Source organism: Aotus nancymaae, unplaced genomic scaffold, assembly GCF_030222135.1.
Source record: "Aotus nancymaae isolate 86718 unplaced genomic scaffold, 86718_ANA_hifiasm-v0.15.2.pri h1tg000021l, whole genome shotgun sequence".
Taxonomy (NCBI): Eukaryota; Metazoa; Chordata; class Mammalia; order Primates; family Aotidae; genus Aotus; species Aotus nancymaae.
This window is the reverse complement of record NW_026988433.1, coordinates 2,760,063-2,781,423: the sequence shown is the minus strand read 5'-3', so window position 1 is coordinate 2,781,423 and position 21,361 is coordinate 2,760,063. Positions and strand designations below refer to the sequence as shown.

Here is a 21,361-nt window from a genome sequence, read left to right as displayed (position 1 = left end):
TGCAGCCCCCGGAAAAAGAATCTTTATTCATTTTTTAGCTTCCAGAGTCAGGCACAAAGTTATACCTAACCACTGACCCCGGAAAGGTCCTGGTGGTGCTGTCAACATAGAAGCTTTTAAAGGTCACTTTTTTTTCGTTGAATTTCTTTTCAAATTTACTTTGAATTTTCCTTCTTAAATTTTAGGTGAGCTTCTTGAGACATGATATTTGCATTCTCAGAAGAATTAGGGGTTTTGCCTGTCTTGTTATATCACAACTTATGTCTTTAGAAACTACCTGATACTTCACACACCAAGACACTCCCGCAATGTTCTTTAGCAGAGGCAAAGAGTTCAGGTGTACAGAGAAAATAAAGCAGAGGAAAAAGTGTGACTTCTACCCTCTAAGGTCCATTCGTGGTAATTTCCTCCCGAGTTGAGGCTCTCAACAACTATTTCTTGTTTTATTGCTCCATCTGCTGGCAGGTCTCAGATCATCTTTCCCATCAACATCTTAAATCCTTGGAAAAGTTATGTTCACATTGTATTCCAAAAGGCACCTTTTTGTTTTTAAAAAGGGAAAACCTTTGGAAAGCTGTTTTTATTTCAAACTACTTGGCTTCTGATACCTTTTGACCTCGCCCCAAATTTATCAGGCTTCTCTGAGCATAAAAATAACTTGACATGATGTTACTTGTTAAAATTCCTCACACCCATCCCAGACCTCCTGGAATCAGCATGATCTGGAATTCTGTATTATTTGGAAGTTCCCTCAGTGGAGACTTACACTCAGGCTAGTGTGGGAAACACTGATATCTAACCTGCCCCTTTCATGGCACAATGAGACATAGGATTTGGGAAGGTGGCTTGGGGAGCCTTCAGCCCCATCCAGCCCCCAATTTCCAAGCATGCGCTTTTAAGTATGAATAATAAGCAATGTGTAGGCTGGGCTCAGTGGTTTACACCTATAATCCTTGCATATTGGGAGGCCAAGGTGGGTGGATCGCTGGCACCCAGAAGTTTGAGACCAGCCTGGGCAACATGGTGAAACCCTGTTTCTACAAGAAATACAAAAAAAATTAGCTGGGTGTGGTGGCACACACCTGTAGTCCCAGCTACTGGTGAGGCTGAGGCAGGAGGATCATCTGAGCCCAGGAGGTCGAGGCTACAGTGAGCCAAGATCACACCATTGCACTCCAGCCTGAGTGACAGAGCCAGACCCTGTCTCAAAACAAAACAAACAACACAAACAAAATTATCCGGGCATGGTGGTGGGTGCCTGTAGTCCCAGATACTGAGGAGGCTGAGACAAAGGTTGAGCCAGGGAGATGGAGCCAGGGAAATGGATGTTGCATGAGCCGAGATCCCGCCACTGCACTGCAGCCTGGGCAGAAGAGCAAGACCCTGTCCTTTAAAACCCGTCCACAGAGGCGACCCTATTTCTACTACCTCCTACAATCATTTTTATATTTATGGAACATAACAAGTCAGGCAGTTAGTGAGCCTCAGACCCACTTACAGCTCGACAAATAAGCCTGTTCTATCTTACAATATTTCCGGTTGTTTTGTGGGTGTTGGCTTTGCTTCAGTGAGGAAATTAACTCCAGTGGAGGGCACCTAGCTCGGCACAGACCCGGGTCAGTACCACCTGCGGCGCCGTGGAAATGCAGCCGGCGGGGCCCACCTGCGGAGCCTGCAGACAGGATTCTCTGGTCTGCAGGTGGTCCCCGCAGGTGAAGGCTCAGAACCCGCGCGGTCCATGTTGGCAAGGCACCTGCCCAAGGCACAAGTCATTGAAAGCTAAGGTTTCAGGAAATGGCCTTCTGCACCTTACACTTGCATTGCAGTTTTATTTTCTTTGGGGGCGGAGTTCAGATCTCTGTGATGCGTGAGAGCCTCCGATGTTAAGGGCCAGCTCAAGATGGAGTCCGCTCCTACAGTAGGGCGCTCAGTGCCCACGTGGGCACAGTTTCGAAGTCTATCGAGGGTCTGCTTCGTGCGCCGCCTCCCTGTTCCACGAGCTAGTAAGGAACCGGGCCGACCCAGTGTTGCCCTACAGGGCCTCGCACCGGGGACTACAGGAGCCAAGCCAGGGGAGGCCAGGGGTCCGGGCGAGGCAGAGGACCTGGGCGGGTCCAGGCGGTGTCTCGCAGGGGAGGGGCCAGGGCCTGTCGGGGGGAAGGAGGCGGGGCCTGTGGGGCGGAGCGCGGCCAGGGCTGTGGGGCCTGTGTGGGAGGTGGGGGGGGTGGACAGGCGGGGTCTTGGAGGAGCTAGGGCGGGGCCTGTGCGGGGGCGGAGCCAGGCCTGTGGAGCCTGTGGGGAGTGTCTGGGCCGGGCCAGGCGGGGATCTTGGAGGGCAGGGGCGGGGCATGTGGCGCCTGTCCAGGTGTCTGGGCGGGGCCGGGGGGGTTTGGAGGGGCGGGGTCTGTGGGGCGGGGAGGGGCGGGGCCCGTGGGCCCTGTGTGGGGTGTCTGGGCGGGGCCAAACGAAATCTTAAAGGGCGGGGACGGTGCCTCTGGGGTGGGGCGGGGCCTGACCTGCAGGGCCTGTCTGGGTGTTTGAGTTGGCTAGGCGGGGTCTTGGGATCAGGGGCGCGGCCTGTGGAATGGGGCGCGGGGGGACCTGAGGGACTTGCGTGAGGTGTCTGGATGGGACCAGGCAGGGTCTTGGAGGGGCGGGGCCGGGGCCTGTGAGGCGGGGCTTGTCTGGTCACACCCTCGCCACGTCGAAAACCGCCGTCCACTGGACAGCCGATGAGTGCGTGGAGCGCGCGGCTTCCCGCCGTTACTGGGCGTAGCGTGCGCTAGCACGAGGCCAACGCCTGAGAGACGGTGTTCATCCGCCCAGGAAAAGAGCACCGGTTGCCGGCCGCCCGCGTGTCGTTGGCTCTCTCAAGAACCTAGTGCCGAAGGCGGGGTGGGCGCGGGCCGCGGGAGGTCCTGGGAGGTCGGCGGCGCGGAGGGATCGCCGCGGGAGCCGTTGGGGCTGTTGGCCGCGGGCTGAAGTGCGAGGACCAGGAGCAGGGCGAGGGGGCAGTCCGAGGTGCGAGGTGTGCGGGGGCTGGGGGGCGGCGGCCAGGGTGCAGGTGCGGGGTGCCAGGGCTGCAGAAGCTGGGATTTGGGGGGTGCGGGGGCAAGGCCCGTGGCGCGGAGGGTTTGGGGGCCGGGGTGCGGGGGCGGGGTGCCAGAGCTGCAGAAGCTGGGATTTGGGGGGTGCGGGGGCAAGGCCCGTGGCGCGGAGGGTTTGCGGGCCGGGGTGCGGGGGCTGGGGCCGGGTAGCAGGTGCGGGGTGCCAGGGCTGCAGAAGCTGGGATTTGGGGGGTGCGGGGGCAAGGCCCGTGGCGCGGAGGGTTTGGGGGCCGGGGCTGGAGGTCTGCGGAGCCCCGGGAACCCTGTGGGAGCCGCTTCGGGACCTCCCGGCTGACCCACGCTGCCGCGGGCGGGGTCTCTGTGGCGGTCGAGGCCGCCGCCGCACTGCGCTCCCGGGAGCCTTGGGAGACGGCCGTTTGGTCGAGGACGGAGCTCCCGAGGGTCCCGAGTGGGGCGACGGCCGGGAGTGCGGGGCTCTGCGGGGCTCACCCCGGCGGCCTCTCGGGAAGCGGCCGGACCCGCGCGCATCTGCGCTTGGCGCGCTTTCCTTTTTGTTTTTAAGTTGTGGCCACAGAGACCCCCTGACGTAGAAGGTGGCGCCCCACGGCGTTTAGGCGTGCGGCTCGGTGGCGTTTTCCGCGCGCGCGTCGGCGTCCTGAGCTCGCGGGCGGGACATCGTTGGGCAGGTGGAAGCGGCTCTGGCGGAACTGGGAACGAATCGGGCGAGTGACTTCCAGCGAGTGTGGTTACCGGAAGCACACGCTTGTTTCCTGACTTGAAGAATTCGATTTCCAGACTGAGGTGGTTTTGAAACGGGAAGGCGGTAACGCTGAAAACCGGCGTTGTGCTGGGAGCCTGGAGCAGAGCGCCGGGGCCCCCGGGTATTGGGTGTTCTGCGCAGCGCGCCGTGGGTCCCGGGCGCTGGGGATGATGAGAGTCAGCTGCACGGCTGCCTCCAGCCAGCGCCTAACTGTCTGACTCGCGAGGGCTGGAGCCGCTCCCCACCCGTCGTTTCTCTCTCCAGCCAGTCCGGATCTGCCTGTCGGGGGCCAGGCTTGGAGAACTGCTGTGCTGCTTTAGGAATATTTCCTGCTGAACATGCGAGTTCAGCTCTCGCTCATTTCTGACCATTATTTCACACCATTGTTTGTTAGGCGTCAAGCCTTAAATTGTGATTCGCGGCCTCGTTGGAGAGGCTGTGGAGTACATGGATGCGCGGAAGGAGGAATCCGTGTGGTCACGCCGGGTAAATGGCTTTCAGCGAAGAGGGCCGCGAACGGATGGCCTGCGAGCTGATGCTTAAATGGTTCACTGGATTCTTGTGGTTTCAGAGGAGGGTGAGGCTTTTTGTAGCAGAAGATGTGCCAGGGGATAGGGTGAGTCACGGAATTGCTTGTGATCGGAAGCAAGTAGTGTTTGATGGAGGCTCAAGTGGATGCTTTCAGATTGATTTGTAGATCAGCAACCCCCAGTCTTTTTGGCACCAGGAACTAATTTCATGAAAGACAGGTTTTCCACAGAACAGTGGGGGATGGTTTTGGGATGAAATGGCTCCACCTCAGATCATCAGGCATTAGAGTCTCATAAGGAGCATGCAATCCAGATCCCTGGCACGCCCACTTGACAGTGGGGTTCGACTCCTGGGAGAATCTGATGCCTCCCCTGATCTGACAGGAGGGGAGCTCAGGTGGTCATGCTTGTCGTGGCTCACCTCCTGCTGTGTGGCCTGGTTCCTGTACTGGTCCATGGCCGGGGACTGGGGACCCTGCCTGTAGATTATCCGTAAGAGACGTTCATGCACCAATATGCCCAGTATGTAAGTTGGGTATGCATACATAGTCATTGTCATGATACGCACATTATAAAATCAATACAAAGTACTTTAAAATGAAATTTAAAGTTATATACCGTCACCTCAGAGGCTTATCTTGTGCAAACTCCTTTGGAAATTGCTGATTTACAGTCAGATTGTAAGAGATCTTATACAATGAATATTTACTTTAATCCTATAAAATACAATAGGAAGTCGGAGGTTTTTAAAATTGAAAAATGGCATTAGATTTGTCTTTCTGTGAAGATTATGAAGCCAAGAATTTTAGAAGCTGTTAAAACTCAAAGGATGAAAAAGATGGTAACGTGATGTAAGGCGGAGTGATGGTGAATGATGTCATCGCCTGCCCCTATGTAGAACCTTTGATGGCTTCTCGTGTGTTCAATGTCCAAGCTGTCTGCTGCTGTCTGCAGGACCCTGAGCACCCTGCTCCCTGCCCACAGGAATTCCTCCGCTCCACTTGTTCATTCCCTTTCAGTCCCGCTGGGCATCTTTTGGTTCTGCATCCAATTCAAGCACTTACATGTGGGTTGTTACCCCTTGTCTGGAAGACTGGTATCACCCTATCTTCCAGTTCCTAATTCTCCATTTCAGCTTAAATGTTGTTAGAAGCAGGCCTCTTTTGGGTTAAATCAGCTCCTACCTTTCTTTTTGGTAAGAACATTCTGCTTGTTTCCTTCATTACACTTTTTAACGTGTGTAGTTATAATTTTATCTACCCTTTCCATCATGACTAATGTTTGTTGAATGCTCAGTGGAGGCCAGTGTGTGTGCTCATTTGATCCTCACCATTGACTGGTGCAGTATAGGTTATTCCAACCATTGGACAAACAGTGAGTCACAGGTTATGTGGCTTGCTCATGTCGTCTAAAATGTGAAGGAGTTTGGTTCAGGCATTTGAGCTCTGAGACCTCTACCCTTAATAGTCTAATGACACTGTGTACCGCCATAGTAAGGATGAGAGGTTGTTATAGTTGAGCCCAAAGCTGATCCCAGCTCACAGGAAGCACTTCGTACCACCATGATGTTGAAGAAATGGAGAGAATGGTCCTGGCAGATGTAGGAGAAACAAAGGAGTAGTTTTGAGATCAATGACGCCATTCGTTTTCTTTGGATACAAAGCAGATGGTGATGCTGCTCACCAAGAATGAAATCATGGGATATGAGGTAGAAAAGATAGTAGTTTGGGTATGTTCAGTGTAAGCCACACATGGAACTCTGGGAAGATCCAGGAAGACTATTTATGTATGCAGAAGGGGCCTGGCGGGACAGTTGGCACAAGTGCCTTGTTTCATTGTGCCCGTGTATGGGAATATGTGTTCCGTATGTGTGTGCGTCTCTCTCTCCAAATGGGAAAGAAACAACCAGCCACCAACATCTTAATTCTTTCAGTACTTTTCTCTTCCTAAGTCAGTTTATAGCAAATAATTCAAATGAAAAACTAAGTCTTTTTTTTTTTTTTTTTTTTAATTAAAATACGTTTTCTCCTTTGGCCCTACTGCAGTGCCCAGTACACGGTAAGCAACTGAGTTTGTTGAATGTAGGAATGTTACATTTAAAAACTCCAGAAAGTTTAGAAAGATACATAATAATTGCATGGGGAGCTTGCTTTTGAATCTCAAAGTTTAACATTGTAGAAATGGTGAAATGTGATTGCTTCCACTGAGCATTGTCTCTGATTGTTTCCTCTGCAGAAATAGAAAATAATGACCGGGAGAGCCAGAGCCAGAGCCAGAGGAAGGGCCCGCGGTCAGGAGACGGTGCCACATGTGGGCGCCACTGCTGTGAGTGCTTCGCCATTGCTGACTGTAGAAAATGTCTTTGAATCTTGATCAGCCTAGGCTGTTGAAAATAAACTAAAAACAGTGCTGTGAAGGATATAGGAAGCCAGCAAGGGAGATCATGTTGTTTCCTCAGGATATTAGAAGCTGATTCTTGACTTTATTTGGTGACTCTTCTCTCAAATTTCTTTTTAAGAATAAAACATGGGCCGGGCGCGGTGGCTCACGCCTGTAATCCCAGCACTTTGGGAGGCCGAGGCAGGTGGATCACGAGGTCAAGAGATCGAGACCATCCTGGTCAATATGGTGAAACCCTATCTCTACTAAAAATACAAAAAATTAGCTGGGCACGGTGGCGCGTGCCTGTAATCCCAGCTACTCAGGAGGCTGAGGCAGGAGAATTGCCTGAACCCAGGAGGCGGAGGTTGCGGTGAGCCGAGATCGCAGCATTGCACTCCAGCCTGGGTAACAAGAGCGAAACTCCGTCTCAGAAAAAAAAAAAAAAAGAATAAAAGAATAAAACGTTTGATTATTAATTTAGATAGGTGTTGGTTGAATTCCTGAGACTTAAGACTAGACATTATCTGGTGTCTGTGACCTCTTGACAAAAAGAATGTTCTTTATTTGCCTATAACTACAGAGTCAGCAGCCTGGTTATATTCCGCCTAGACTTCAGCAGCCACCAGGAGAGGGGGAATTAGTTGGCCGTGGACGGCAGAGAGGAACAGTAGGAGGAACAGCCAAGTCACAAGGTGAAGAGAAAGTAAAAAGACTTCGCACATGTGTAGCATTGAACATGGGATAGTAGCAAGATCATGCAGTGTGTAAATGGTGCAGCCTTGCACCATTTAGAACACACAGGATTTCTTTTCTCCCTGAAAAGGACCACAGGGCCTGGAATTGCCAGGGCCCCATGTTAGGTATTACAGGCATTACGTAAGTCATTCTTAGTACTTTTTCTTGACATCTGTAGTGATTTCATCAAGAGCTGGGTCAACTTTAAACATAACTTTGGTGTATGAAACATGTCACACGTGTCGTCATTGGTTAACCCAGTTTCTCAGATGCAAACACTGAGGACTAAGTTCAGACAAACGGTAGAGTCAGAACACCAGGTCTGATTCTAAAAATAATTTTTTTCACAGAATTGTTACAAAAATGAATTATTTGGATTCCAGATCTAAGTCTCCTGTCATTATTAAGTTTTGTTTTGGTACAGGAAAAAAAGAAACAGATGGGGGAATTGATATAACAAAGTTGCCATTTTAACTCTGGGGTGGGTGTGGGAAATCAGCTGCTCCGTAAGTAATGTTGGGGCAAATGGCTATTTAGAAAGCAAAGCTGGTTCCCTTTGTTCCTTATGTTAAATCCCATGCACTCCAAATATTTCACCATGATTGATGAAATTCACAAACATTAGGAAAAAACATGCATGAATGCTAACACAACCTCAAAGCAGTAGAAATGGAACCATCACAAATGCTATCAACGTCAAAAGGCAAACAACATGAAAACTTTCCGAAATGACAGAAGAACAATTTCCTTTGGTACTCAGAGCATTCTTGGAAATCCACAATATTAGCAGGCTGTTGGGAAAATGAACAAAGGAAATGAAGACAGTGCACTGAAAAATACAGAGGCCAATGGAAACATGAGGCCTCATCACTAAAATGGAAATTAAACCAGAATATTTTTGCTTGTTTCTTCTCCATTATTGTATTTTTTGCCAATGTTGGTAACTGTGGAATTGACATTTGTGCCCTGATTGCATTATATGACTGTACTAACATTTAGATGGCATTTTATGATGTATAGCAACTCTTACGGTACCCTTTTTATCAGCACTTTCATTCGTGGAATGTGTCCAGCAGACGCTGGAGAAGAACATGATTGTGTAAGGGTATTAACTATAACACTACTAAAATGTGGAGACTCTTAACCAGTAAGAATTGGGTAAAATTATTGCACAGTGGAGTACCATTTAGCCATTTTCTGGAACGTAGGAGCCTGCCTAAATGACACGAAATGAAACCAAGTTGTAAAAGATCATTTTCTTTGTGTTTTTAACAAATACCTATGTATGAATGTATTTTCTATATAGATCATTTTAAGGAAAAAAAATTAATAGCATTTCATCTGAACAGTCTAAAAGTTTTTTTATAACTTAGATTTGACTTATTCACCTGTGTTCAACATATACAGCACATTTTATTGAATTAAAACTTGGTACAAAAAATTGTGGTGAAACTGTTTAAGAACCATTTCTTTGTAATGTTGCCTTAACACACAAATACAGTGGTGGAAAATACTTAAACCTAATTTCTTTAACATTCTATGTATTAGTCTTCACTAGTCAATGACTTTAGAAAATATTACTTGGTATATTCTCCAGAGTTTTTGGTTAAAAAAAAAAAGAAAAAGGTTAGTCATGATTTCAAATGTAACTCTATGAAACAGTTCCCTATCTATAACAAGGTGGTGTCTACCTTTAGAGGTAAAGATCATTGTGACCGTTAACTAACACATGGGATAACAAATGAAGGCCCTGTTTTGTCATCTTTCACTACTTTTTAGAGGTTATACCTGAGAATTGCTTGTCACAGTAAATGCTCCAGTACCTATTGTATTTTAGAAGTTAATATAAGTTTAACAGGTTTATTGTTGTTGAGACATTGTTTGGACCTTGATTTTCATTCTGCAAAGGTGATGAAAGGGGATGTAGGTGCATCGAAGGATTCATAAATAGCACAGTGGTGAGAGGTCTGATTTGTGTTTGAAATAAAACCACTCTGGGAGGTGCGTGGAAAGGGGAATTAGCAAGGTTTCCAGTCTTGTCCATTCTGGAATCTGTCCTGTCTATTGAGTGACAAAATCAAGCTTTGGCTAAGTGTCATAGCAGTACTGTATATCTCAAGGGGAACAGATTTCATCATTGTTTATATTCAGACATTGGCAATTGGATTTTTGCATCCAGAGCTGATTTTTTTTTTTTTTTTGGAGACGGAGTTTCGCTTTTGTTTCCCAGGCTGGAGTGCAATGGCGCAATCTCGGCTCACCGCAACCTCTGCCTCCTGGGTTCAGGCAATTCTCCTGCCTCAGCCTCCTGAGTAGCTGGGATTACAGGCGCGTGCCACCATGCCCAGCTAATTTTTTGTATTTTTAGTAGAGACGGGGTTTCACCATGCTGATTTTTTTTTTTAAGACAAATTTAAATTTTTTTAGGGAAACAAAATCAGCCTTTATGACCCTTTAATGTTGTTGGATTCAATATCAATATGCATGATTTAGTATAGTTTACTCACCCAGTGTCATTGATACTTTAAACCCCACGACAAAAAGCTCACAGAGAGAGACAAATATGAAGTTACATATTTACAGGGTTTTTAGATAGTGCCCCCTCCAAATCATGAGGTACAGAAACTAACATGGAAGCACCTTTTAAGTTGCTTTATACATTATATTTAAAACGTATTACATGCCTGTGATGCTTGTTCTCAATTTTTCAGGTGAAGAAATTGACACTGATATTAAATGACTTGTTTCCAAAGTACAGCAAGAACTGAAATGTTTTAAGCCACTGTTACTTCTCTAAGGAAATCTAGAAAGTGGGCAGTTCTTGTGTTTGTGGTTAGAGAAAACTGGACTCTGGTCTTTTTGTTCTTTTGTCCTGGGCCCATGACTGCCATCATTAAGACTTGTGTTTGATTTAGAATGTCTGTCTGAGCCCTCTTTGCCAGATCCAGAGGCTCCATGGGCAGGGCAAAGGGGCAGGAAGTACAAAAGTCACAGTCAGCTATTGGTTGTCTTATGGAATTTTCCAAAAGTATCATCCCGCAATTTCTGCTTAAGTCTCTTAGGTCATCCCTAACCATAGGGAGGGTTGAAATTTTAGTCTATTTAGGTGTATTACCCCCAAATAGAATTTTCTTTACGAATGGGAGATTGCTTATTGGATAGTCAACTGGTAATCTCTTTTACACAAGATAACATGATTATTTTTGGCCCACATCATATTGTTGATCTGAGATACTTAATTGTATACTTTCTGCAATACAAATGCCTTTCATAATTTAGGTTCTTATAACCACAGCTTGTAGCACTAAGCATGAACTGACTAATCACAACCTATACCAGTATGAGATATGTGTCATGCCCATAGAATAAGCACAGGTGCAGAAATCCATTCTTCTGATTCTTAAGGGAATCAAGTAGTGAGGAAGTTACATTTTAAATGTAAGTTTTCTAATCCAGGTTACAGATTTAAACCCTCTGAACTACCAATTTCTGTAGCTGTAGTTGTATCATAACAGATTGTGGAAAATACATGCAGAGCTTTAGGTAGTTATCAGACTTATGCAGAAAGCTAATTTCCCAGTCAGCAAGCATGTGCTCCTGCACTTGCACCACAGTCCAATCGGCTCGATCTTTGAAATACGTATAGCTCTTGACAGGGTGCATCTGCAGTTGCCCAGGACACTGACAAGAAAGGCTTCATGAAAGAAGTTATTACTAGGAAACCATTCTCTCATTAGGCCGGCAGATACCTAAAACATGTTGATAGGATTGTTTTATGCATTATCTTTCACACCTCAGTATCCTTTGGATTACGTATAATAGGACCAGTATAATAGGAATTAGTATTGTCATCCTTTATTTCATGCTTTGTGTTGCCCAAGTATAAAATGTTTCTTCTTTTTTAAGAACTCCAGATATCTGCTGGATTTCAGGAGTTATCATTAGCAGAGAGAGGAGGTCGTCGTAGAGATTTTCATGATCTTTGTGTGAATACAAGGCAGAACCTAGACCATGTTAAAGAATCAAAAACTGGTAGGTTAACTAAGAATAAGTTTTTGGGAGATTCTTCTCAGGTACTTGGGACAGTGAATTGAGGCACTCTATTTGAGGCATTTAATTGATCAAGGGTCCTGCATGGCTTTTCCATTCTCTCTCTCACTTTCTTTTGGCATTGATGAAATAGGTGATAGATATCTTTAACTGCACATTTTGAAACATCATCTTATTAAATATTAATAGATCACTTTTAAAGCTCTTTGCCATGAAGAGATTTAGTTGGTTTTGTTGTAAATTATTTGTAAATTACTTAGTGTAAGGAAGATTTGTTTCTAAACGTATGATTCTTTAGAGATTCACCTAAAGAGATAGACTATGGGTCTCCAAAGTCAGATGTCTGAGGGTTTTCATGTTGTCTGCTGCTCTTAGCTTTGTGTTTATAGAACTATGTCTCTCTTGTCATGGTAGGAATGGTTTCAAGGAAAAATAAACTTGATATTTTGTTAATTGACTAAAACTTCCTTTTACAGGTTCTTCAGGCATTATAGTCAGGTTAAGCACTAACCATTTCCGACTGACATCACGTCCCCAGTGGGCCTTGTATCAGTATCATGTTGATTATAACCCACTGATGGAAGCCAGAAGACTCCGTTCAGCTCTTCTTTTTCAACACGAAGATCTAATTGGAAAGTGTCATGCTTTTGATGGAACGATATTATTTTTACCTAAAAGACTACAGGAAAAGGTTATTTGGGGAAAGGGAGATGGGGGATTTCCACTCCAAAGCAAAGCTACCACAATGTAAAACAGTTTACATGGCTTTTAGAGAGGCCCCAGGAGTCTCCTGTCTGATATGACTTGTAATAAACAAATTACTGTAGCATTGTCAAATACGTCTGGGTAACGGGATGCTTACAATTGGGTTATAACACAGACACTTAGCCACTTTTTTTCTCATAGCCATTGTTTTAAAATCCAGTTTAAAAACTTCTCCAGTTTTCAGTGTTGCCTTATTAAGCAAGCAGTATGTGATTGGGCATAGTTTTCCTTTAAGAATGTAAAGTTTGGGTTTTCCACCACTCTGGCTTCAGGTTACTGAAGTTTTTAGTAAGACTCGGAATGGAGAGGATGTGAGGATCATGATCACTTTAACAAATGAGCTTCCACCCACATCACCAACTTGTTTGCAGTTCTATAATATTATTTTCAGGAGGTATGTGTTTTATTTCAACTTTTTTTTTTTTTTTTTAAGAAAAACCAGCAAAGTTGAAAAAATTGTACATTGAACCATCTGCATTCAATTCTCCTAGATTTTGCAACGTTGGTTGGGATTATTGGGTTTCTCTGTATTGCAGTAATTTAAGGTGTGGTTTACTGATGTAAAATTCATCTATTTGCTTTAAGCAGGTATCCTATCATTACTTCCCTAATTCTGCTGACTTCAAATACTGTCTGAGCTTGTGTTCAGAACACTCCTATCCTCAAGAGCTTATTGCTGACTTGGTATTCCTTCTCCCTGCGGTGGGTGCTTGATCAGGAGGAGGGGCAGAGTTCGGGTTATTTGTTCCACCACAGAAGGTAGACTGTATGCTTGATAATTTGCTTTCAGTGTACATACCACATTTTCCCAATCCAAAAGTGAGACACATGTTCTGCAAAATGTTTTATTTTTCAAGGAGGATGAGAAACAATCTGTATGAGGCTGAGGTTTTCGTGAGAATAATGGGGCATAATACTTGTATTTGTAATTTCCCTCTTGAAGTTAGTCATAAGATAATTGTCACCGATGATAGGGCAATTCATTTTGATAAATACTTGTTTCCAGTTAATGTAACTGGTAGATTTTTTTTCCCTAAATGAGGGATTGGCAAACTTCTCTCTGAAAAGGCCAGATAGTAAACATCTTAGGCTTTGAAAGCCGTGTCATCTCTTGCAGCTATTCAGCTCGACTACTGGAGCACCAAAGCAGCCAGAGGCAGCATGTAAGTGAGCGCTCACAGATGTGTATCAGTAAAACTATTGGTGCACTCTGAAATTTGAATTTCAGATAATTCATGTGTCATGAAATAATCTTTTATTTTGTCCAACCTCAAGGATATTTGAAAACCATCATTAACTCATAGGCCATAAAAAACAGCAGGTAGGCTGGATTTGGCCCAACTACAGACCACAGTTTGCCAACCCTTGCTCTAAACAACATGCCATTCTGACTGCAGTGTTAGAGGTACTTGTCAGTATTCACTATTCTGACCTTTCAATTTCTAGGCTTTTGAAAATCATGAATTTGCAACAAATTGGACGAAATTATTATAACCCAAGTGACCCAATTGATATTCCAAGTCACAGGTTTGTATGAAGTGGAAAGTTTAATATTCCTTAGGCTTAATTACAAACTTTTGAGATAATAACCTGATTTGAAATGATCGGATTTACTACAGTGACTGTTAATGCCACCATATGTGCATTACGTCACCCATAGCATAATGTTATGTGACTCTTTAACTTGAATAATGAGGAGACATCCCAGAATATTTGGATTTTTTTAAAAAATCACATAATTTACCTGTCACTGGGGAAGAATACAGTTGTCTGGTGCTAAGTTTGTATTTCTGCCCTTAGGTAATAAAAATGATCAGTTAATGTGGTGTATCAAGATTGCAGCCCAACTGAAAAAACTATCTCCTTGGTCCTGTGCTCACTCCCTCAGTGATGGGCCATTCCCACCCCAGACCTCAGCATCATGCAATAGGCCATGTCTCAAACCTGCACACGCACCCCTTGAATCTAAAATAAATGGAAAGTAAAAGTTGAAATTATAAGAAATAAAATATTGCAGCTCAACAGATTTAACTTTATCATAATAATTGTAGGTGCTTTCAGTTAGATTGGCAACTTATTAAGGCTTTAGGCCAGTGTAATGGCCTAGTGTAATGAGTAGCTGAATAAAGTTAGTGCATTCATTCAAAATGAAACTTACACAATTACTATAATATTGAAGGTCTTGAAGCTGGAGCATGTAAATCCTAGAAATAAACAAATTGATTCTTTTAAATACTTTTGACCCGGTTAATAAAAGTGAAAATGCAACTTAGTATGTACAAACCATGTGTGAATTTGGAGAGATTACTTGACTTCCATTTCATCTGACAGGTTGGTGATCTGGCCTGGCTTCACCACTTCTATTCTTCAGTATGAAAACAACATCATGCTTTGCACTGATGTTAGTCATAAAGTCCTTCGAAGTGAGACTGTTTTGGATTTCATGTTCAGCATTTATCATCAGACAGAAGAGCATAAATTTCAAGAACAAGTTTCTAAAGAACTAATAGGTTTAATTGTTCTTACCAAGTAAGACTGCTTTTTAAAATGCAAAATAATTTTTTTTTTTTTTGCGAGTCTTCAAGTCTTGTGGCTTTCTAGTTCTACAATGTTAGGAAATAGTGTTTAAAGTTGAGTAGTGGGAAGAGCACAAAAAAAGGATAAGGACATTTTTCACCTTTCCCAAGATCAAAGTTTTGGGGATAATATAACTTGTCTAGAGAGGACAAATAGCTAATGATTTTTATCCTTTTAAATTATTTTATTTTCTGAAAGTAATTTAGTCACTTCCCCCATCCATCTGGCATAATCTGTAAGAAATGCTGTTTTCTTCTTTTCCCATAACATTGTATATAACCAGGTGATTTGAAATTTTAGAGAATACATGCTGTCTAGTCTCTCTCTTTAATATTAGTTCTTCATATTTCCATCAAATGCAGTCAAATGTCAATTGATCCCTAGGTATAACAATAAAACGTACAGAGTGGATGATATTGACTGGGACCAGAATCCCAAGAGTACCTTTAAGAAAGCCGATGGCTCTGAAGTCAGCTTCTTAGAATACTACAGGAAGGTAAGACACTAGCGCTGTTACCTTTTTCATATGAAGTTAGATAGATCATAGGTGTGGGTAACCCCCCATATAGGCACCGAGGAATGAGAGCTAAGCAGAACCCTGGCACAGTTAGGGCTTGAAGAATACCTCAATTTATAGTGTTACTACTCAGTTATTTCCTTTTATATAATCCTTTACATAATCATATATTAGTTTATAGAAATAGGGCTTGACGAATCCCTTTATATAATCCCCTATATATAATCATATAACAGTTGATAGTATGAGTGCCTGAAGAATATTTCCCTACATATATACCTATAATTATATCTTAGTTTATAATCAGAGGAATGCCTAGAGTGGACACAGTACAGAGCATGAATTAAGAAGTAAGCAGCTTATAATCGGAGGAATGCCTAGAGCAGACACAGTGCAGAGCATGATTTAAGGGAAAACAGTTATACCAGGACAAGAATCCATGGCCCAGGCAGCAGCGTTCAGTATCGTAAAGACACCCGCTGTACGGCAGGCTTGGGGTGAGAGCCACTCCTCCTGATAAAGGAGTTGTAGGACCTTGCTCCAGTTCTTGTGGAAGGCTGCCCTCAGACCGGCAATCCACCTTGGTGACTGTGAACTTTATCAGCTCTTGTTACTGTGCTGCTTGAAAAGCGTCTTCCCATAGAACCGATTGGAAGCTGCCAGAAGGTGGTGGTAACCTTGACAGCTCTGTCACTGCTATGTGACTTAAAGAATCCTCCTATAAATCTTCTTAGAAGTAGTTTGCACATAGATAGAAGTACTGCACACTGCACACTCTTCACTGCGCACAGCCTACCTTCAAGCCTCGGTGACCTAATGGGGGTGGACCCCTTACTGCACATGGCCCTTGCCTTCATGGGAACAGGCCCCTTGCTGCGTACTGTCCACCTCCTAGCTGAGGTGACCTAATGGGGGTGGACCCAATGTTTTATTGCTCACGACCCTATCACTATCCTTAAAGATGATTTCACTCACTGCCCTGCCCCCAGCCTATACACAATAAATACTTACACTTCTGGACATTCGGGGCCTCGCCTGACTCCGCTCATAGGTGGCGTGGCCCCCTGAGCCTAGCTGCATTTTTCTTGTACTTCTGTGTCCTGTCTTTTTATTTTTCAGATCCTGCACCTCAGCACAGCATAAGGCACACCCCACGACCCTGTGGGGCCTACAGCCCTACAATAGGAGAAATCCAAAATATCTTTGGTAGAATTCTCTGACACTTGTACATTTGGAACAAGTCGCTTTTCATGCTGTGTGTAAATGTATTTGTTTGGGCAATCACAGCATAATTTAATTCATTACCAAATTATTAAAATGCCTCTTTTTATTTGGTACAGTTCACATAATGAGAAGTGCCCTGTCCTGGTTCCCTTTTTCCTGTAGAATGAAAGCTTACATTTGAATTGAAGCCTGTGGAGGACAAGCAGGTTGGATAACAGGTGGTGAGCAGTGGGAGTTAAGAGCTTACCATACTGTCTCTCCTTCCATAATCAACATTTCACTTCATTTCACTTTGGAGAGGGTTGGAAATTAAAGATCTTTGAAACTTCAGTATCATTTCTGCTAAATCTACGGGCTGTGGGTTAACTCTTAACTTTTGATTTCCATATTAACAAAATGCAGACAGGCTTGTTAGCATAGGGGAGATCAGTGTTTCAGGTAATCATCTAAAACAGTTTTAAAGAGATGATTCTAGGTTTGAAAAGATCATCAAAGGCAAAGTGCCCTTCTGACTAAACACAGGGCTGTGTCCCCTCTGTCGAACACACCCTATCTGCTTGTACTTGAGATGTCAACTCAGCTTCTTTCTGTAGGGAAGACCTCTCTGGAGATCAGGGATAATGAAATGTCTTTAGTAGAAATAATTAAGGAGGTTGACGTTGAGATATTTGAAAGAATCAAAGCATTCTTAGGATTTCCTGGTAGAAATGTAGTTTTAATAGTAAGTGATGGTTTGGGATTGAAGATGCTATCTAGGAAACAGAGTAGAAGGAGGAAGACATTTGGAAGAGAAGGTCATAGTCAATTGGTTTTTAAAATAGAAGGTTTAACAATCGTGTCTAATAAAAATGAGAGTGATGTTTTTTCAGGTGTACAGGAAAACGTTTAAAAAATACTTGACAGGATCGGGCGTGATGGCTTGTGCCTATAATCCCAACACTTTGGGAGGTTGAGGCAGATAGATCACTTGAGGTCAGGAGTTCAAGACCAGCCTGGCCAACATGGTGAAACCTTGTCTCTACTAAAAATACAAAATTAGACAGGCATGATGGTGCATGCCTGTAGTCTCAGCTATTTGGGAGGCTGAGGCAGGAGAATTGCCTGAACTTGGGAGGCAGAAGTTGCAGTGAGCTGAGATCGCACCACTGCACTCCAGCTTGGGTGACAGAGCGAGATGCCATCTCAAAAAGAAAAAAAAAATTACGATTGCCATTTTTCGTTGTTTTACAAATTGTAAAAGCTAATTTTGGGCACTGATTGCATATGGGTAACCTTAATACTTCTTAACTGAAATTTGACTTCTTGAAAATATCAAGATTTTCTAAAAAATTTTTCTGATTAAATATGTCCTGAGGCATAGGAACTTCTTCCCTTACCCTCTTTATTCTTCCAGTGAGACTGCTTTCATTAATATTAATAAGTTCTCACAGTAACAGAAAATAGTTTTAGAGGAACTGTCCTATGGTGAAGATGCAGAGTTACACAGACTACTGCTTCTAAACCAAGAAATAAAACAGCAACTAGAACTGTGACTCAAAGTCAGGATTTAGAACCTTACTGTCCTGGACCATCGAAGTGTTAAGGAAAAAAGATAGGGTATTCAGTAGAGCATGTAAATCACAATCTCTGTTTTAAGAAGGTTAAAATGCCTTTTTTAAGCTTTACTCTGGAGCTGTTACCAGCCTGGCTATTGGCATCAGTTCTTTATTTTTAAAAAAAATGAAACCCTTTTTGCCCACTGAGATACTACTCGAGGCATTTGCCATGAACAGTGACCCCTTCCTCTCTTGAGCAGCAATACAACCAAGAGATCACCGACTTGAAGCAGCCAGTCCTGGTCAGCCAGCCCAAGAGAAGGCGGGGCCCTGGGGGGACACTGCCAGGGCCTGCCATGCTCATTCCTGAGCTCTGCTATCTTACAGGTACTGTTGCATGTCGTTTACTGGGAAGGAAGCCACTGGATTGACCCTTTCTTTCCCAGGAGTCCTCAGACATTCCTTTCCTCCCCCCAGAAAACCTTTTATTAAAGCTACTTTGTCTCCTTGGAAGTTTCACTTACCATCACCCTATACTCCAGTTATTTAGAGCCGATTATTATTTCTTTAACCATATGCCTTTAAATATCTTATTTAAAGGTCTAACTGATAAAATGCGTAATGATTTTAATGTGATGAAAGACTTAGCAGTTCATACAAGACTAACTCCAGAACAAAGGCAGCGTGAAGTGGGAAGACTCATTGATTATATGCATAAGTAAGTCATTGATTTCATCGATGCATGGTTTCCACTTTTTGTTTAGTACTTTATGTGGCTTTGAGGGGGTATCTTTTGAGGGAGTGGCAGAGTCACTTTTTCCTTCTGTGTAGTATTTGGGGCGGGCTTGTTCTTCCTGTTTCTAAGTGAGGCTACCTACCTCACTTATTCCTCAGGAAATCACGAAGTTAAGCTTTGTAGCTGGTAGTCTTTCTAATTCTTACGTTAGAAAAAGGTAACAGAACAGAAAAAGGAAATGTTTTTGGTCAAATCCTTTTTCTATCTTTGTTGTATCAAGGGGTTTCCTTTGAAGAGGAGAAAGTTTGGGCATCAGAATTTTAAGTTAAAGAATGTCATGAAGAGAAGCCTGAAGGTGAAGAGAGAAAGGTGATTGTGCTTCTGTGCTGGCTGGCATTCTCACCGGCATCTTAACCCAACAGGAACATGGGAATGTGTTGTAGGCTGGAGTGGATATCTGTTTGACTGTGTCTTTTTGCTTTGTCCCTTTGTTTAGTGGCATGTAAATGTGTTAAATTACAGGAACGATAATGTTCAAAGGGAGCTTCGAGACTGGGGTTTGAGCTTTGATTCTAACTTACTGTCCTTCTCCGGAAGAATTTTGCAAGCAGAAAAAATTCACCAAGGTGGAAAAACAGTAAGGCAGTTTTTTTTAAAGTTGACAATTAAGTGACACTTGGGTCAGATCACAGTAAAGTAAGTGGGAGTAACTTAGTTCCATGCCAGAATGAGTTTTTCCTCCCTGTTCTCTTCTCCCCTTCCACATCCACTGTCTATCAAGCCACGCGAGCTGCCCAGGACTTCAGAAATAGGGGCACCCCAGGAGGAGAAAACGTGGAAGCCCTAGAGAATGTGAAGCCTGTGGCTTGGTCCTCAAAATAATCTGTAAGACTTAGCTAAAAAGTGGTTCAATTTTTTTTTTTCAATAACTTGAGTTAAAGTGTAGAATCCTATCTGCTTGGGTTTATATTTTGCCTGCCACTAAAATGATGAGAAATTCCTGATTTAATTGGCCTGGACCATTTGTTTATAGAGAAAATATATCATTATACTTTCTATGTTTCATTTTTAGAAAAGGAAAAGAAAGTATTCTAAAAATATTTTTAATGTAATTGAAGTACTGTAAACTGCCAACCTTTTAAAAAAAATTTATAGAAAATGGTGTCCTTCCTGCCTGGAAAATGTCCTGTGAAGAGTGATGTCACAGTGTAACTTCATGTTCTGATCGCATTGTTTACGCTAACCGCTGCATGAGGCCAGTCAGGGAGGTGACCAGGACACGCAGAAGACACTGGGCCGCTCGCTGTGATAACCAGCACTCGAGAGCTGCGCCTTGTGTTTGTGTTCACGTTGTGTCTTGCTGTCAGATGCTTTTGTAGCTTGCTTGCAGCATATGACACCTCAGTCAAGTTGTTCTACTTTCAGAGCCTTATTTTTGAATATTTTCATTATGAAGAAAAGAGTAGCTATCCTGAGATTTTAGACAAGATGAAGGAAAGTTCAACTGAAGCACTTAGGGAAGCACCCGGTCCAAGTAAGCATTTGAGTGGCAGCTGTCAGTAGGATGTATTTGAAAGAAAATTGCCATCATTCTTTGCATTCGTTTTTTATTCTGCCCCTACTGAGGGCATTTTCTCTGTCCCTTTAATTCACATATAAGAGTAGTACAGTAAGTTTCAAAATATGCCATGGTAGAATTATTGAAGACTTTTTGGCTTGATTACTGAGAACTTACAATGGAATTTACAGTGTGTCTGAACTCTCTTCTAGTTTGATTACAATCCACAATTTGCAGATTGGTCGAAAGAAACAAGAGGTGCACCATTAATTAGTGTTAAGCCACTAGATAACTGGCTGTTGATCTATACGCGAAGAAATTATGAAGCAGCCAATTCATTGATACAAAATCTATTTAAAGTTACACCAGCCATGGGCATACAAATGAAAAAGGCAATAATGTAAGTTGATCAAGACATTTCTACTCTGAAAATTGCTTAGCAGTCACTTGGAGGGTGTGGGAACTGGAAAGTGATGGAACTATTAAAAACACAAACTACATTATCTTAATGTAAAGACTTGATATGGCTCCCTGTAATACAGACAAACAGAAACATATTTTAATAACTACGAATGAGTGGGAGGAACAACCAAATAAGACAGTTTCTCAAACCTGTGTGCTTAAACTATTGCCATTGTTTGTGTTGGAAACAGCCCTTTGCATAAATGGCGAGTCTCAGTGTTTGATTTAATGTTTTATACAGAAATGTTTCTTGTGTTATCTTGGAAAATGTTTATGCATGGTGCATTTGTCATTTCTTTTTCTGAATGTTGGATTATGCACTTCCATTCTAGGATTGAAGTGGATGATAGAACTGAAGCCTATTTAAGAGTCTTACAGCAAAAGGTTACAACAGATACCCAGATAGTAAGTAGCTAATTGATACATCGGCAGTTTCAGTGAAAGAGCTTTTACAAAAGAGGC

At 43.4% G+C, this 21,361-nt stretch overlaps 1 protein-coding gene across 1 annotated transcript in view; it reads left to right on the top strand.

Annotated features, from left to right (window-relative positions):
• The first annotated feature begins 4,275 nt into the window (after positions 1-4,275).
• Positions 4,276-21,361, top strand: part of PIWIL1 (piwi like RNA-mediated gene silencing 1) — a 30,679-nt gene continuing 13,593 nt past the window's right edge. The window contains exons 1-14 of the mRNA XM_064379478.1: positions 4,276-4,444; positions 6,594-6,683; positions 7,321-7,432; positions 11,382-11,507; positions 12,002-12,216; positions 12,563-12,684; positions 13,737-13,817; positions 14,622-14,819; positions 15,252-15,363; positions 18,404-18,530; positions 18,744-18,861; positions 19,402-19,516; positions 20,650-20,837; positions 21,232-21,304. Coding sequence (XP_064235548.1) covers positions 6,606-6,683; positions 7,321-7,432; positions 11,382-11,507; positions 12,002-12,216; positions 12,563-12,684; positions 13,737-13,817; positions 14,622-14,819; positions 15,252-15,363; positions 18,404-18,530; positions 18,744-18,861; positions 19,402-19,516; positions 20,650-20,837; positions 21,232-21,304 — 1,665 coding nt within the window. The 5' untranslated portion in view covers positions 4,276-4,444; positions 6,594-6,605. The remainder of the gene's footprint in view (positions 4,445-6,593; positions 6,684-7,320; positions 7,433-11,381; positions 11,508-12,001; positions 12,217-12,562; positions 12,685-13,736; positions 13,818-14,621; positions 14,820-15,251; positions 15,364-18,403; positions 18,531-18,743; positions 18,862-19,401; positions 19,517-20,649; positions 20,838-21,231; positions 21,305-21,361) is intronic.